Source organism: Thrips palmi, unplaced genomic scaffold (genome assembly GCF_012932325.1).
Source record: "Thrips palmi isolate BJ-2018 unplaced genomic scaffold, TpBJ-2018v1 HiC_scaffold_2, whole genome shotgun sequence".
NCBI classification, from domain to species: Eukaryota; Metazoa; Arthropoda; class Insecta; order Thysanoptera; family Thripidae; genus Thrips; species Thrips palmi.
The window spans coordinates 1,669,797-1,687,162 of NW_023144629.1; the positions used below are offsets into that span (position 1 = coordinate 1,669,797).

At 59.4% G+C, this 17,366-nt stretch overlaps 2 protein-coding genes across 2 annotated transcripts; both read left to right on the plus strand.

Annotated features, from left to right (window-relative positions):
• Nucleotides 1–181: 181 nt before the first annotated feature.
• LOC117646746 (protein lethal(2)essential for life-like) lies at nucleotides 182–1,818 on the plus strand. The gene is made up of 4 exons (XM_034387909.1): nucleotides 182–265; nucleotides 806–1,028; nucleotides 1,128–1,349; nucleotides 1,471–1,818. Exons 2-4 carry the CDS (start codon nucleotides 807–809, stop codon nucleotides 1,645–1,647), a joined length of 621 nt encoding a protein of 206 aa, XP_034243800.1. The 5' UTR covers nucleotides 182–265; nucleotide 806; the 3' UTR covers nucleotides 1,648–1,818.
• Nucleotides 1,819–13,391: 11,573 nt separating this feature from the next.
• LOC117647334 (tetratricopeptide repeat protein 25) lies at nucleotides 13,392–17,324 on the plus strand. The gene is made up of 7 exons (XM_034389054.1): nucleotides 13,392–13,469; nucleotides 13,990–14,292; nucleotides 14,503–14,635; nucleotides 14,727–14,879; nucleotides 15,261–15,486; nucleotides 16,266–16,426; nucleotides 16,497–17,324. The coding sequence occupies exons 2-7, from the start codon at nucleotides 14,008–14,010 to the stop codon at nucleotides 16,769–16,771; spliced, it is 1,233 nt and encodes a 410-aa protein (XP_034244945.1). The 5' UTR covers nucleotides 13,392–13,469; nucleotides 13,990–14,007; the 3' UTR covers nucleotides 16,772–17,324.
• Nucleotides 17,325–17,366: the final 42 nt, after the last annotated feature.

Here is a 17,366-nt window from a genome sequence, read left to right on the forward strand (position 1 = left end):
TTCGAGGACGTCCAAATTCCTCTGGCTGAATCAAACCACAAATTTAGACAAATTAGTCACCATAGAAGCTTCGTCTCGATCCTTCGCGCGCGCAAGCCGAGGCAGAGACGGGGGAGGCTGGGAGGGGAGGGGTGGAGAGAGGGGCCAGTGGGGCGGAATATATAAACAGCGGTCCACGCCAGCGGCACCAGTCAAGGGCTGCAGCGAGGGTTTGACAGCAGCTATCCCAGTTCCGTCCGTGATACTATCCCTCTACTTCATTCAGGTGAGTGCAGGTTCCTGCCACACCTGGAGAAGGGACTCAACAACGTTCTCTTTGGATGACAAGTGGTGGCCTCATAGTGGTAGGTACACTTCGTCCTCATTCAGTAGCAGGCTTAGGGACGCAAAGGCCTGAAAAGACTCACGGCATAGTGAAAAACCTCCGGCTAGCGCCGGAGAGATAGGCAAACCTGTCAGCGTCGGCGTTCGAATCAAGCATCAGGCTCTTTCGTTCACTAGCCGGTCGGTGGGCCAGTCTTTAGGCCGGCCGGCGGCTGTGAGATGCAGCCTGCAGTGAGTCATACCGGTGAGAACGCCCCCCCCCCCTCTCTATTTCGGGCCGGTTTCTAGAAATATCGCGCCCCTCTCGCGGCGTCGCGGCGCCAAGTGGGCGGCAGGCGTCGTGACAGTGTACTTGACAGTGCACTGCCGCCGCGGCCCGGCCAGCGCGTCAGTGACAGAACAGTGACAGAACAGTGACAGAACAGTGACAGAACAGTGACAGAACAGTGACGGAACGAGTGACCCTTCCCTTCGGTTGCAGCATGTCCCTGGTGCCGCTCATGTTCCGCGACTGGTGGGATGACCCCGAGCGGCCCTCGCGGCTGCTGGACCAGCACTTCGGCCTGGGGCTGACCCGGGACGACCTGGTGCCGCCGCCGCCGCGGGCCTCCTCCCTCCTCCGCAGCCACTACCTCAGGCCGTGGAGGCTCGCCCGGCAGAACTCGGGCGCCTCCGCCCTGGCCTTCGAGAACAACCAGTTCCAGGTGAGCGCATCTTCGCCGTGCTTACCGCCAATACTGCCCATGGCCCTCATGGTGAAACGGCCCTCATCTCACGCCCCCCTGTTCGCCCCGGCGCCGCAGGTGAGCCTGGACGTGCAGCAGTTCGCGCCCAGCGAGCTGTCCGTCAAGGTGTCGGAGCGGTCCGTGGTGGTGGAGGGCTGCCACGAGGAGCGCGCCGACGAGCACGGCTACATCTCGCGCCAGTTCAAGCGGCGCTACCTGCTGCCCGAGGACGTGGACACCGCCGCCGTGTCCTCCTCGCTGTCCTCCGACGGCGTCCTCACCATCAGCGCGCCGAGCAAGGTGAGCGGGAAAAGTTGGAAATTTTTAAAAAATTATTTGGACCTGCACTGTAGTACATTTGTCTGATTGTGTTGCCTTGCCGCGCGGTTTGACTTTTTTCTTTTTCCGTGTTTGCCTGCAGAAGCAGCTGCCCCCCGGCGAGCGTTCCGTCCCCATCACGCAGACGGGTGCCCCCGCGCTGTCCCCGCCGCCGCAGCCCGCCGCCCCCTCCGCCCCCTTCCCCTCCGCCCCCGCCGCCCCCGCTGCCGCCCCCGCGAGCCCCGTCACCACCAACATTCGCATCGAGAAGGAGCACTGAGCCCCCCCTGGGCCTGGGCCCACCCCGACGACTGCCGACCACCTAACAAGAAACTCAAGTTGCCAATCATGAGACTAATGTTTTTGTAACGCTTTGTGTGTGAGTGTGTGTTTGTGTGAGTGCGAAATTTATTTTTTGTATCGATGGAATAAAATAATAGCGAAACCGAAATGCACAGTGTTGGGTTTATTTGGACCGCCCTTACTGCCTGTCACTCCGGCCTTAGACTCTCCGTACACGGAGGAGACAATCTCCTCCCCCTCCCCTCCCCCCTTCCCCTCCCCCTCCGAGGCCATCATGATGGCGGTGGAGCACGCCAGGCTCGGCAGCCTCGCCATGTCGCGGCAGCCTATTCTGTACAGGATTAATCCTGATCAGCCCTTCCCCCAACCCCTTCTGTTTTTTTTCGATCAGCTCGCCGCGCCCTTTCCCCCTGCTTTTCCAGGTCGCCCAGAAACCGCCACGGTAAACGAACTAACCAACGACCGTTTCTTTTTCGCGACTTTGTTCGGTCGGCACAGCCGGCGGGGAGGTCAGGTCGCTCCAGTGTAGCGAATTGGAGTGCCGCCGCCGGCTACGTCGGACAGTGTCTCGGACAATGTCTCGGACAAAGTCTCGGACAATGTCTCGGACAATGTCTCGGACAGTGTCTCGGACAATGTCTCGGACAATGTCTCGGACAGTGTCTCGGACAATGTCTCGGACAATGTCTCGGACAATGTCTCGGACAATGTCTCGGACAATGTCTCGGACAATGTCTCGGACAATGTCTCGGACAATGTCTCGGACAATGTCTCGGACAATGTCTCGGACAATGTCGACTGGCGGCTCGGTGTGCTCGATGCGGCGCCAACCGAACGCACGCCCACCGCCCCGCACGACGTGAAGCGATGACCGCACCACACCGCACCTACGGGAGAGATACACACTGTCAGAAACAACTACTCAAACAGTGGACACAAACCTTCTAAATGATTTCAAAATCCACGAAGGTTGTTTACAGCTCCTTCAGTCATAAATTATGTCAAGTTTGCAGGGTGAAAATGGTTTGCGCGGCGACTTTCGTCATGCTGAGGCGGAAGCCCCATGAACTGCAAAGTTTCCGCTGCCGCCGAATTGGCGCTTCCGGGTCCGATTTACATTGCAATCGAGTGACGTTGGCGGCGACGCCGCGACGCCGCGACGCGGTGGGCGGCATGCCGCGGCAGGGCGACGTCGCATGCCTCCGCCCCCGCCACCCCGTCCGTTCCTCCTCCGGGGCCTGCGGCAGGCCCGGCAGGCCCGCGCGGTCTCGAGGCGCGGCTCGCGGCCGCCACCGCGGGGAGGCGAAGCAGTCTTCGTGCGCGCGTGGCCGGAAACGAACCGGACTCGACGACTCCGGGGCCGCCGAGGTTCCCGGAGGTTTCCCGGAGGCCGGTGCTGCCCGGTGCTGCCCGGTGCCGTCCGGAGGGCATGGTCGTCGTGGGCGCCCTCCGCGCGAAGAGGACGCCGTCGTAGTCGTGGCGGCCGTGGCGGTCGTGTAGGGGTGGCGGTCGTCGGCGAGGGTCTGTCTCTGCAGCGCGTCGTCTAGCGGGGCACCAGAAGTAAGATGCCACCCTTTGAACAGCCGTGGACATCGTCCTTGTCAACGTTCATGCCGAAGATGGACATTTTAAAGTGTAGGGCCGGAGGGAACGAATGCGCCATTTGAAATTTGAAGGACGCGGTCAAGAAAATGAAGGTGTTCATTTATGTCCGAGAGGTAGACGATGAGGCTACCCCTCCCCCTCCCCGCCCGCACCAGCACGCAAGTCTCGACCGCGCCCAAATAGCCCCCCTCTCTCTCCCCTTCAAGACCGTCCCTTCCGTGTTCAATGTCTTTATCATATGCTTTGGGCCGGGCGGGGTGGGGCGGTGTGTGCCCGTGCCGCGTGTGTGCAGCTTTTATCCGGCCTTGTTCTATTTCCCCGTGGAACTGTTTTCGCCGCGGCCGTATACATCGGGACCCAAAGTTGGTGAACCCAGACCAAGACGAGGTGCCAAAAGGGGACGTCAAGCCTGTCAGCCATTCCAACAGGCGGCACGGCCGGGCGCGGCTCCATCTCGGTGGCAGTCTCGCGGGCCGGCTAGAGGCCCCACGGCCTCATGCCAAATTGGATCCTGACAGAAATGTGTCCCCGCGCCTGGCACGCCTCAGGCCGTGCATTTTCGTGCCGGTGCACGACGGACTGCGTATCCTATACCGCACCCCTCAGTGCACATACGCAAAGTTTCAAGCTGCGACCGCTTTGACCGTTCAAAAATCCGTGTTCAATTCTAAGGGAGTTCCGTGCCGACCCGTTGCTTTGCTGGTGTCTTCCCTACAGAGCAGCAGCCCGAAGGGTTGCCTACCCACAGGCGCTCCAGACACGCGACAGGGGTGGGTGGATTTCCAGGCTGCCAGGGTGGCCTGCAGCCCGCACGACAGAGGCAGATTTATTAACCGAAGCACAGCCCTCAATGGATGAATAATCGACGTGGACATGGCACTATTAATCACGAGGGGACGGGAAAAGTCGTAAATCGCTGACTCGAGGAACGAATACTCGGGTTGAGGCGTCTCAAAATACGAGACAAACGGAGCCTACGCACGATAGTGCGCGGTCTGAACAGTCCACGTCCGTTGGCTTTCTTTATTCATCCTCAGCCAATATTCCTCATAAGTACATCAGGGCGTAAGAGCAGAACTGCTAGTTTACAGGTCTAAATGCTACTTTTATCTGCAGTAATCAGGAAAATTTTGACGAGCCGTGGATTTGCTGGACAAAATGAGACAGTAGAAGTGTCACCCGACACCCACACCAGCCGCGAGAAACGGGAGAGACGTACGGACAAACCAGACGTTCAAACGCGTGGCGCGAAGCGGGGCCAGCGCCGCAGCCAACCAGCGAGCGGCCGGTGGTTCGCGCGGCCGCCGTCGGGAGGCGCCACCTGTATTTATCCTTGGCCCAGGGCACGGAAGCGCGCCACAAGACTAGGTTCGCACGCGCGCGAGGAGGTAGCCGCCGCGTCGCCGCTCAGCGGCCGAGCCGGCCGAGCCGCCGGGGGGTCCGCGTGGTGCGCCGCCACGCCACGCCGCGCCACGCCGCGCCACGCCGCGCGCGAGGAGTGGGGGGTGGCGGGGAGGGGGAGGAGGTGGGGTGGGGGGAGCGGCGCGGGTCATTCATCGAGTCCTGCCGGCCGGCGGTGCGTTGGGTTGCCTAGCCTCACGGCGCTCGGCGGCCTCCGCGCCTGGCGAGTGTTCGGCTGCCTACCCGCACGGCGCTCAGTGGGCCAGAAGACCGGCGGATGCGGCTAAAACTCTAAACGCGTTTCGAGCTCCATAGTCGCTAAGCAGGACTCGAACCAAACGTGTGACCCTACCAATGGATTCCTCGTTCGGAGAGCTATCCATTGGTGGGGTCACACGTTCGGTTCGAGTCCCATTTAGCGACTCTGGACCTCAAAACGCGTCTAGAGTTTTGGCCACCGGTCTTCTGGCCCACTGTGCGGCGCTGTGCCAAGCTGGGCTTTCCCTTCTCGCCACTGCAGCCGTTCCTGGAAACGATCGCAGTGTGCCAAACGCAGCGGAGAGCACATCGCATGTCTCCGCGGTGCAGCGGCGCGCCGTCATCGGGCGCGGTGAAGCAAAGCCGAGTATAAAGCCCAACCAACTAAGAATAAAAGGACACGAAGAGACTCCGCCGCGTATTCCATTGCAAGCCAAGGGCCCACGGGGGAGTGCATTTAGAACTGTCTGCGGGCGGGCTGACATTACTTTATGACTTTCGTACATGCGACTGTCTGTGCCTGGAGGATTTTTACGGTTTTTGCGCTGATGTATTGCTGCGCCCCAAGTTCAACCACCTGGTTGTAGCACTGCGGTCTCAGAGCTAGCTCCGGGGGAACCTTGGCCGTTTGACCAGTATGTCATCTGCCACTATACTTTCAAATAATAATATGAAAAAAAGTAATGATAAAATTATTGGGGAGTGGTTATACACTCTGGTCAGACAATCTCAGCGAGCTCGACAATGTACTAAGTATATTCCCCTGGGCTTGCTCCTGAGCGTGCACTTGAAAGCACACGCACTGGGGAGTGAACTGGGTGGGTACACCGTCGAGGTTGCAGGGAATATTTCGAGGGATAAATATTTAATCTGTTTCTGACTGGGGGCCGCTCCCTCCCCGCAAGCATGCCTGCAAGCCATGTCTGTGGTGTGCTGCCGCGCAGCGGCCGTGCCAGGTCTCCATGTCTCCGACACACAACAGGTTGGGGACAGCCCCCCCCCCCCCTCGCTTCTTCTTGCCAGGTTCGCTACCAACTTTAAACGCTCGATTAAAAGTCCACCGCCCCCCGCCCCCCGCCCCATCCCCGCGCCACCCCTACTACCAACTTTGATTCAATTATTAACATGCGAGCGAGGCGTCAAGGCTGCGCAGGCTGTGCGGGCTGTGTTGGCAGCCCCACAGTGGGCCAGAAGACCGGTGGAGGCGGCCAAAACTCCAGACGCGTTTTGAGCTCCAGAGTCGCTAAATGGGACTCGAACCGAACGTGCGACCCCACCAATGGATTGCTCTCCGAACGAGGAATCCATTGGTGGGGTCACACGTTCGGTTCGAGTCCTGCATAGCGACTCTGGAGCTCAAAACGCGTCTAGAGTTTTGGCCGCCTCCACCGGTCTTCTGGCCCACTGTGAGCCCTGCGTGCCGATGCCTTGGCCGCCTTCGCGTGCGCCGCGCGTCCCCCGCGGACGAACGACCGCGTCAAAGGGGAGCTTTCATTTCAGCGAGCCTCCATGGCCTGATGGCCCTGATGGCGCTTTGCCTTTCGCGCAGATTGGAGAAAAATAAAGGAAAGGGATCGCAATAGAATTTAATTTTGAGAGATTGGCCCGATGGATCAATCGATCAACTTATGTGACTACTGGATGATTTCTTTTCTTAATTTGAATTGCCTAACTTGAAATGATCGCGAGGGGTTGGTTTGGAAGCGCTAGGCAAGTGACAACCGTGAGGAAAGGGTTAAGGTTCAGTTGCTGAAAAGTGAAACAAGGGGAATGAAGTAAAAAGGGACCAAGGTGTGTACCATCCATACCATAGCTACCCCTTCGCTCGGGGCGAGGGCCTGCAAGGGCTACATTCACTCGCGGGGTAGGGCTGTGGCTTCGCGTAGCGACGGCGAACCGCAGCGCGGGGTATCGCCCACCCGGGGAATACCACACGCGAGGGAAGACCCAGCGCAGTCTGGCGATACCCCGAACCACCCCTCTGTCGTCGATACTCCACGCAAGCTCACCTGTCTGTACTACGCATAGAAGACACGTTAAATATTTGTGAAAGTTTGCATCCAATTTCAATTGAAAGTTCACTCGTGTACCGGTGCCGGGTTTTGGAATTTCAGAAAGCTTCTGTCTTTCACTGCAAGAAAAAGTGTGGATAGTACAACAAAAGTACAACAAAAACTGTACAATAAAAGTACAACAGGGATTGTAGAAAGTACAACGAGAATCGTACAAACCACAACCAGCCCTGGACTGCCCAGCACTCGTCATGCCGGTTCCGTTGTACTTTGTACAACAATTGTTGTACTTTGTACAACAATTGTTGTACTTGAAAAGTACACTGAATTCCTGATAAAAAAAATTTGCCAGAAATTTGTGTACTTTTGTTGTGGTTATTTTCTGCAGTGTTTGCTGTGGTAAAAATATGGCGTAACTTTGTATTCCATTTTTTTGATGGTGAATTTTTGACACTTTTTGTTGTTGTTTCTTTTAGAATGGGGAAACGGAAGTCTAAGGACCCCGTGAGCATCCTGCAGGCGGAGGCCAAGCTGCTCTGCGACGAAGCCACCGGTCACCTCAAGGCTGCCAACTACCAGAAAGCGCTCTACGGTTACAATCAGGTACCCGCCTCGTGCCTCTTCAAATTAAAAATTTAAAACATAACACTTGTTTCTAACATTTTTATGTCGATATTATAATGACGGCTCGACGGTCCGAACGATATTTTTTTTTATTTTATTGTCTTTCGGTGACAATAATGTGTTCACGCAAGTTTATTCGCTAATTATCGCAAGAAACAAAAAATAATACGACGTGACGGTGTATTCATGAAAATTTGGTCGATTTCTAATTTTATAAAATGAGTTTTTAACTTCGGAGCCAGTCTGAAAAGGCAACGTAAACACTGTGCGTCATCGAGATTGATTCCCAACGAGGACATCACGACACAAAAGATGAAGAAACTGAACGAAGAAAGGCTGCTTCCTGCAGCACGACAAGCTCCAGGTGAGACATCCATCCGTCCGCCCGTCCGGTCCCCGACTGGCGTGGCAGTTCCCCAAAGCGGGCGTAGCCGACATGCAATGGTAGAACAGAGCCGCCTGCTTCACCTTCACCGAGCACCGCTTGGCCGTTTGATTAAGTGCAAACGACCGACTCCGATTCGAAACTTGAAAGCATCCTCGCGGTCTGGCGGCCCCCGCGGACGCGTAGGGACGCCTAGGGACGCCTAGCACGTTCAGTGCGGCTGGGTACACCTCAAGTTTCCGGCCAGGCGGATGGGTACATCAAGAAACGACGCAGCCTCTTTCGCTGCTATGGGTACACATTGTGTACCCAGCCTAACTCAGCCAATTTCGGCCCGATTTCGACGGGACAGGTCTCGTTCAACTCGGACGGTCAGTGCGAAGCGCGGTGCGGTGGGTTCACATTGTGTACCCGCCGTGTACCCACCGTGTACCCAGCCTAACTCGGCCAATTTCGGTCCGATTTCAACGGGACAGGTGTCGTTCAACTCGGACGATCAGTGCGGTGCGAGATGCGGTGGGTACACATTGTGTACCCACCATGTGTACCCACAGTGTACCCACCATTTCGGGCCGCAGACCCAGGTTGCGACCACTCGTTGGAAAGGTCTCATCAAGACAAGTTCAATGCGACCATAAAAAAATTTTCTTGGACGACCCCCCTTTTTCCAATATATCGATTTCAAAACTGTATACTGGAAAAAGGGGGGTCGTCCAAGAAAATTTTTTTATGGTCGCATTGAACTTGTCTTGATGAGACCTTTCCAACGAGTGGTCGCAACCTGGGTCTGCGGCCCGAAATGGTGGGTACACGGTGGGTACACATGGTGGGTACACAATGTGTACCCACCGCATCTCGCACCGCACTGATCGTCCGAGTTGAACGACACCTGTCCCGTTGAAATCGGACCGAAATTGGCCGAGTTAGGCTGGGTACACGGTGGGTACACGGCGGGTACACAATGTGAACCCACCGCACCGCGCTTCGCACTGACCGTCCGAGTTGAACGAGACCTGTCCCGTCGAAATCGGGCCGAAATTGGCTGAGTTAGGCTGGGTACACAATGTGTACCCATAGCAGCGAAAGGGGCTGCGTCGTTTCTTGATGTACCCATCCGCCTGGCCGGAAACTTGAGGTGTACCCAGCCGCACTGAACGTGCTAGGGACGCGCCGAAGCATCGTTGCCATAGCGAGTTGACGCGGGGGGCGTGGGTGCCCTTCCAGTCCTTGCAGTGCAGGGGAGGCCGGGGTGGCCGGCGAGGCCGGGGAGGCCCCGCGGGGGGTTAGCCCCCTGGCCCGGCCGCCAGTCTCCCGCCTCCGCTCCGCCCCTCCTGGCGTGCCCGACCCACGCCCCTCGCCGTGTCGCCCGCCTGTCAAACATCAGGTAATTGTCGGAGTGACGCCCAAGTGACGGCCGAGTGACGGCCGAGTGACGGCCGAGTGACGGCCGATGGACGGGTTGGCGTGATCGGCTTCGCCCCCCGGCCCCGTAGGCCCCGTAGGCCCCGTAGGCAGCCCCGGCAGCCCCTTGGACGGCAACCCCGGCCAGTTAGTCTCCGTCAATGCAGTGAGGGTGATCGCCGGCTGGGAGAGGCCGTCCCGGGAACGCATTCCAGCACTGCAATCCTGAGCAGCCGCTTTGCCGCGAGTGCGAGTCTCGAGAGCGGTTCATCGCCCCTCGGGCTGGTGTTGTGATACAGTGCAGACGACGCGCGTAGTACGGGCCGGAAAAGCAGAGGATCAATTGTGGTCCAAGTGATTTCGAGTCAAGTTCCGCGGTTCGAGCGCCGTGCAGGCTGAGCCTGAGGCGCCCCGAGTGGTCCGGCTTTCCAGTGGAGTGTCTATCGGCCACCATCATGGCGGTCTGCGTCGTCGTTTGCGTACGTGTTCGACAGTCAGGGCGAACCTCTAGTCTCCTATACTGTTGCAAATTGGAACCGTGTGCCTGGGCCGTGTCTATGCAGGGAATGCCTCTGCGGGTTGCGACCCATAGCGCCCCCACCCCCACTCCTTTTCCGCTGACTTTGACCTGTTCTAGTAGTACTCAGATCGTGTTCACGTAGCATGCCACATGCATTGTTTGCGCACTTGCACTCGCCTCAACAGTTGCATGCTCATGCGAAGTGTGCAGTAAGCCTTACCTCAGCTGCCCTCAGTCCAGTGCCCAAAACCTTTGCCGGCACGTTCTCCAGCGTACCGATGAAACTGAACCAAGCCATGGGTCTCAGGCCCTAGGTAGGGCTCAGGATGATCTTGGCGGCGCTCGGAATAGCCGAGCCTGGCCGAGCCCCACAGTGCCCTACCCGGGTGCCGCATAGCGCCGCACGCCAGCACACTGACTCCGGGCCGACGGTCTGTCTCTCTCCCACGCACGGCACACCCCATCTGAGAGAGAGCGAGAGAGAGAGAGAGAGAGAGAGAGAGAGAGAGAGAGAGAGAGAGAGAGAGAGAGAGAGAGAGAGAGAGAGAGAGAGAGAGAGAGAGAGAGAGAGAGAGCAACCCCCGCGCCGGCAGGCTGCGGAAAGGGTTACGAGGACGACTCCCCAGCGGACTGGTTCCGAGAGTCGTTTTCGTCGCTCTGTCTCTCTCGCACTCATGGGGCGTCCCGTTCAGGTGCGAGAGAGACAGAGCGACGAAAAGGCTCTCGGAATGAGTCGGCAGGCGGCGAGGGCGGCGAGGCCAGGCGGCGCCATGGAGTGATGCCGGCCGTACTTGGCGGCCATGGCGCCTCGGCACGCACGCCGTCGTCGCCGTCACGCGGCACCGCGGCACTGTAGGCTCATCCGAACGGTGCTCTCTGTCTCTCTCGCACTCGTGGGGCGAGTCGCACCAGTCGCACGGGTGCGAGAGAGACAGACGGCGACGAAAACACGGAGCGCTACGCAAAAGTCGTCGCAACGAAACAGCAGCAGTGACCTCACCTCCCCCACCGGCTCCCCATCAAAACGCACGCAAACCGTCTTCGGGGGTAGGGTAGGGTGCGTGATTCTAGAGCCGCAGAGTCCTGCAACTTTCACGCAGACAACTGCCAGGCAAAGACATCTGTCAAAATGGAGTTTTCGAACTTTTCTAAAGATCGCAGGTGAACATTTTTGACAGTGCCGGCAGTATGTATGCAGACAGCGCACAGTGGGCCAGAAGACCGGTGGAGGCGGCCAAAACTCTAGACGCGTTTTGAGCTCCAGAGTCGCTAAATGGGACTCGAACCGAACGTGTGACCCCACCAATGGATTGCTCTCCGAACGAGGAATTCATTGGTGGGGTCACACGTTCGGTTCGAGTCCCATTTAGCGACTCTGGAGCTCAAAACGCGTCTCGAATTTTGGCCGTCTCCACCGGTCTTCTGGCCCACTGTGCAGTGCAGACACCTCACATTCCCTTGCGACCTGACCCCGCTTCTTGCTTCCGAGGAGGCGTAAGGCAGTGTCTTGCGAGACTGTACAGGGTTTCCGGGGCACTGCATAATGTATGCTTGCAGTGGGCTGCGCGGTGCTGCGCTGCAGCGCCCAGCTGTCGACCGGGTTTGTTTACCTTGCCGTGTGTCTGCGCGCTGCGCGTGGCCATGGCCATGCATGGCGTGGCGGGCGCGCCAGGTGGTGCACGGCATAGGGGTTTCGCGACCCGCGGCTCCGAGGCATCCGCGGCCACGCCCAGACACGCCTATGCCACGCCATCCCGGGCACATTGATTTCCCGTGAAGCTCGCTGTCGAACTGACAGGCAGTCCCACACACTCGCGTCGCCTCGCGGGGTGCAGGGTGCAGGGGCTGGGTGGTGTGTTTTTTACGAGGATCGTCTTCCGCAGACAGTGTGCTGCACCTTGCAGCGCCCGACGTACGAGTGGCACCTGTCGATGCGGGGGGTGCCGGAAAAGAAAGGGGGAACACTCCACTGTCTTGTGAAATGCTGTATGGTTCAAAGGTTTCAAGGTTGCCAAAAAAATTCAGTAGAATGCGCACTGCTCGAAGGTTGACACAGATAGCAGTTTACACCGCCACACTGTCACACTGGCACACTGCCGCACGCCACTCCATCATCGAGGGCGAGGGCGACCGCGAAACTGCGACGCAGCCAACACCATCGGCTTCCGAATGCCTCCGAACTTCCGAATGGCCGATGGCGTGATTCCTGGGGGTAGCCAGGCAGGCCAGGCAGGCCACACCAGTGGAAGGGATGTGCGTGAGGGAAGGCCCGACGCCCCTCCACGCCTGTCCCCCCGCATTGTTATCCATGACACGGCGGTGCTTCCACGCCATGAGTCTTTGTCACGCGCCGCCGCGCCGCCGCGCCGCGCAAACCGTGATTTGAAACTTCCATGCGGCACGGCGCCGCTCCGCCGCTCTGCCGTGCGCTTCCCTCACCTGCAGGCCGATGCCGCGCGGCGCTCTGTCTCTCGCTGCAAGTGCGAGCGAGACGGGGCGACGACAGGTCCGCTGGCGTGATTCTAATCTCGGCTTGTTCTCATCTTGCACCGCGCCCCGCCTGGCCCCGCGCGACACTAATGGCTTTGCACTACTTCGCCTCCTCCCCGCTTCGCGCGCTTCGCTGCTCCGCTGCCGGCCGACAGCGCTGTCTCTCTCGCACTCGTGGGGCGTTCCGCAGGGGTGCGAGAGAGACAGAGCGCCGTTCGGAACGAGCCCGCCGCCCTGCACGCGCTCGTCCTCGACGCCGAGCTTGCTTGACGAGCCCCTCGGAACTCGCGGGCTTGACGGCTACCCTGCCGGGGGAGAGCGCCTAGCCCCGCGCACGCCAAACCAGTCCAAAGAGGAAGCGGCGAATTTGTGATAACGGAAATGACGCTTTGTCGCAAGGATTTGAAGGTGGTTCTGGTTTCAGGCGCCGCCCGCTGGAGCGCCATGCCAAGCGCGGCCTGGGCAGGGCCCCCGGCCCCGGGTCCGCCAAGGGCTCGGCCAAGGGCGCTGACTGGAGCGGCCAGGGGGCGGTCAAGGCGAGCCGCTGGGCCCAGAAGGGCCGCGTCGGCGCGGCGGGAGCGGCGGCCAGGAAGGCGGCCGCGGCCGCGGTACGCGCCATGGCGGACAGCCCTTCGCCGACCGGGGCCGGGCCCGGGGCCGGGCCCGAGGCCGCCGCTGAGGCCGGCGCCGGCCAGAAAGACGAGGTCAACATCCAGCAGCAGGCGCAGTCCATCCTCCGGACCAACCGGGACACCGAGTTCCTGCACAGCTTCCTGCGAGTGGACCATGGTACGCACCCAGTGGAGCAGTGGAGCTTCCTCCAGGTCGACAGTCATTGCTTTCGTCAGTCTGTCTCTCTCGCACTCACGCGGCGATGAGAGGCAGAGCGACGAAAGCGACTCCCTGACGGCCTTGCTCTGCCTGCAGGTGACAGTGACTCCGAGGCCGGCGACGCGCCCCGTCTGCCGGGCGGCGGCAGCGCGCCGACGCAGAAGGACGAGCGAGGCGACGGCGATGGAGGCGGGGATGCGGGGCGCCGCGCGGTGGCGGACCGGCACGAGGAGACCAGCTCGCGGCGCCACCACAAAGCCACCTTCAAGGAGGTGAGTGCGGCCCACAGTGTGGCTGCCGCTGCCGCCGCTGCCGCCGCGGGGGCGGCACCCGGAAGGGAACGGCGCAGGGAGGGGCGTCGACGGCCTGGTGCCGCTGGTGCCGCTGGTGCCCGACCACCGCTGGTACGGTGCACAATAGACAGAAGTAATCGCGGGTGAAAGCCTCCGGGACTCCGGGCGGGGCGCCGCGTCGCCGCCAGTCCGCGTCGAGCGCGACGAACGCCGAGGACCGCGAGGTCGCCGACGACGCGGAGGTGACGCACAGTGGGCCAGAAGACCGGTGGAGGCGGCCAAAACTCTAGACGCGTTTTGAGCTCCAGAGTCGCTAAATGGGACTCGAATCGAACGTGTGACCCCACCAATGGATTCCTCGTTCGGAGAGCAATCCATTGGTGGGGCCACACGTTCGGTTCGAGTCCCATTTAACGACTCTGGAGTTCAAAACGCGTCCAGAGCTATGGCCGCCATACCGGTCTTCTGGCCCGCTGTGTGACGGCCCGCTTTGTTGCAGGTGGTCAAGGACCTCGAGATGTACGGCGGCCTCGGCGCGCTGGCGGCCATCCGCAAGGGCGGCGCCAAGAACAGGCGCAACCGCGTGATCCGCGGTGAGGAGGTGTACACTGACAAGGACCGCGCGGCCGCCGTGCAGATGGGCCACCGCGACATCAAGCAGAGCCTGCGCATGAAGCGCCACCAGGAGCGCGTGCACGCCCTGCAGCTGCCCGAGGAGGCCGACGGCAGCACACTGCTGGCCCTGGGCCAGTACGAGCTGCGCCAGGGCAACATCGACATCGCCATCGCCTTCGTCAACAAGGTCCCCGCCACCACGCCAAACCCGCCTTCCTTCCCTTGTTTCTCTCCCCGTCGACCGCCCTACCCCGACCCATTTCCTTACAAATTCCGAAATTAAAAGATGCTGGGCAGAAACACGGCGTATGCGTTCCTTGCTCCCCGCTCCACACACGACAGACAGCGAGTGACTCGACCTCGACGGACTGAAGAACGCCGCTTCTGGTTGCCGCAGGCTCTGCAGCTGTGCCCGGAGGACAAGACGGCCTTGGTGGCGAGAAGCAAGTGCTACCTGCTGCTGGGCCAGCCCCGCCTCGCCCTCCAGGACGCCGAGACCGCCCTGGAGCCGGACCGCAACTTCGTCAGAGGTACAGTCCGCGCTCAAAAAATTTCACTTTACTGTGGCAAAACGCACCAGTGCCTTTAAGTTGTTAGGATGAAACGTTTTTGTTGCCGCAGCCATCTTCCAGAAGGCGGAGGCGCTGTACCACATGGGCGACTTCGAGCACAGCCTGATGTACTACCACCGCGGCCTGCGTCTGCGCCCAGAGCTCGCCGTCTTCCGCCTCGGCGTGCAGAAGGCCCAGGAGGCCATCGAGAACACCATCGGAAGTGGGTCAATGTGCACAGTCTCAAACAGTTTTGCATTGCAACTACAATTTGTTGATTTCGAAAGCTAATCTTTATTTTCTCGTGGTTCGAAAGTTACCAAGCTTCGATTATTTTCCTCCTTCGAGGTCATTTTAGTAATTTTTCCAGGGGAAGTTTTTTAAATTTTGGTAAATTTGCATTTTGATTCCCCTTTAGTTTTTCCATTTCCCTCTACTCTAGATTTTTCTCTCATTTTCCCGCGCATCCTTCGCAAATCGAGTTTGCCGTGTCGCCCAACCTCACTAAGTAACAGTGAGAGGCTCATGCTGGACAGAGCCGTTTGTTGAACGTCCAACCTTAAACCTTAAACCTGCTTCTCTGCTAACCAGCCGTTCCTTTCAGCGGGCATTGAGGAAAGTTGCCACATAATGGAAGAGATGGAGCGATCCAGGTCGGGCCGGGCAGGTACAGGCAGAGATGCCAACACAACGCATGGTTTCAGCACACTGCCGACACGGGCAGTTTTAACAATACCTAATTTTTACTTTACTTCACGATACTCTTACTCTGTATACACTACAAGCCAGTGGCTCCTAAATAATACGACAGGTATAATATATGTGACGTAGGTATGATTCACAGACTGCACGAGCAAATTTCAAACAGAATTTTTCGAATATTCATGAATGTTTCACCACCAGATAATGAATGCGCATGTTAAATGGACAACTTTGATGACTACAAAAACAGAATGCCGAGAGCACGGACGGTTTACAGCAGGAGTTTGTGGATGAGCATGAGCGACTTGACCACCACTCTCTTAAATAGGAAAACTAACAGCATCAAAATGAATGGTTAATGAGACTCGACGCATGCAAAACTCACATTCTTTCTTAAATTTCTTCCACTAAACAGTTCATGCCACCATAATCACAACGTTATTCTTTCTCTCATTCTAGCAACCACCTTCTTTCTCCGCATGCACGTTCCATTTATTCAAGTCAAAGACACTCGAAACAACCGCGATGTTCGGCCAGATCGGTGTCGATAGATTGGAGTTTCGGCGTGGGTTTCGTGTCTGTGTCGTTGCCTGCGGCGTAGGGGCCATCCACACGAGTGGCACAGTGCGGCCCCTGGGTGTGGATGGCCCTCTGGGAGTTGGCGCGGTCCAGCGCGGTCCGCGTCCTCACCGAGGGCCTTGGTGGCGTTGGCAGGGAACAAGGGCTCGATGCGGCCCAAGATGCCGCCGTCGCCGAGCAGCGCGCGCCGCAGCTCGCTGGCCAGTCCGGGGGCGGGGCTGCCGGGGCTGCCCGTCGACGCCGTGGTCTCCCCCGCGCCCAGCCCGGTGCCCGCCGTCCCGGCCCTGGTGACGCAGCCCACGCTCACGGCGCCGGGGTCGGCCCGCAGCACGCGCAGCAGGGCGAGCCGCTCCAGCAGGTCCAGCCAGTCCAACCGCCACCTGAGCCACAGCCCCTCGTCCACCGACGGCGAGGAGCAGTCGGCGCGGAGGCTGCTGGGCGAGCTCTGCGTCGACAAGCTGTACCTGGAGCAGCTGCTCAAGCACCCCGGTAAGCACGACGAGCGGCCGAGCGAAAAAGCGGGAAAGCTGGCGGTATTTGAACCCGGGACCTTTTCCAGACATCCGGTGCGCGCGGAAGGACCGCAGCTCCCAGATCGCCGAGCACGCCGAGGACGGCGTCGAGTTCCTCCGCAACCGGCAGGAGTTCTGGCGGCAGCAGAAGCTGAGCACGGGGCCGGGGGGCGTCTCCGTGAGCAGGAGCACGGCCAGCACGGCGCGCCGCAAGCAGGCCACGCCCACGGGCAACAACACGGCCTCCAGCAACAGCAGCAGCGCCAGGAACAGCGCCAGGAACAGCAGGCCGACGACCGCCACACTGCAGGCCGTCGCCTGAACCTCAACCTCGCCGTCGCGCTCTCGCCGCGGGGAGCGCCTGCGACACCGAGGGTAGGCAGCCCGGTGGGCTCCTCAGCGCCCCCGCTGCCTACCCAGCACGGCGCTACCCCTCGCGATTGCGATTACGATTAACGGCTGGACCACCGCGCTACCCCCTCCCTCGCCGCGCCGCAGCGTGGCACCGGAGACGGACCGAGCCTAGACTCCTAGAATGGAGTACACCTGTTTACCGGTGTACTCCGCGCTTCTAGATGACGTCTAGATTCCCCCTCGGTCCAGTGCCTGCACTCGAATCGGAAGCCAAACCACATAGAGAAACCGAAATGCAGTAACAACCTCGCCGTGTTGCTGGTGCAACGGTTCTCAGCCACGTTTTGGTGACGCTGGTCGCAAATGGTCGCCGGCTGACACCCGGGAGCCCTGTCGTCAGCCGGGAGGTCATTTTATTGGTTGAGAACCGTTTTCGCCAAAGCTTGGATTTGTTTTTCTGCGTGTCACCCACTGGTGTAAATTGTGTCAAATCTTTATAAGCATGAAATAAACTTTTAATATCCAAGGTAGTTTTGCGTGCTGTTTACTTACCACCAGACCTT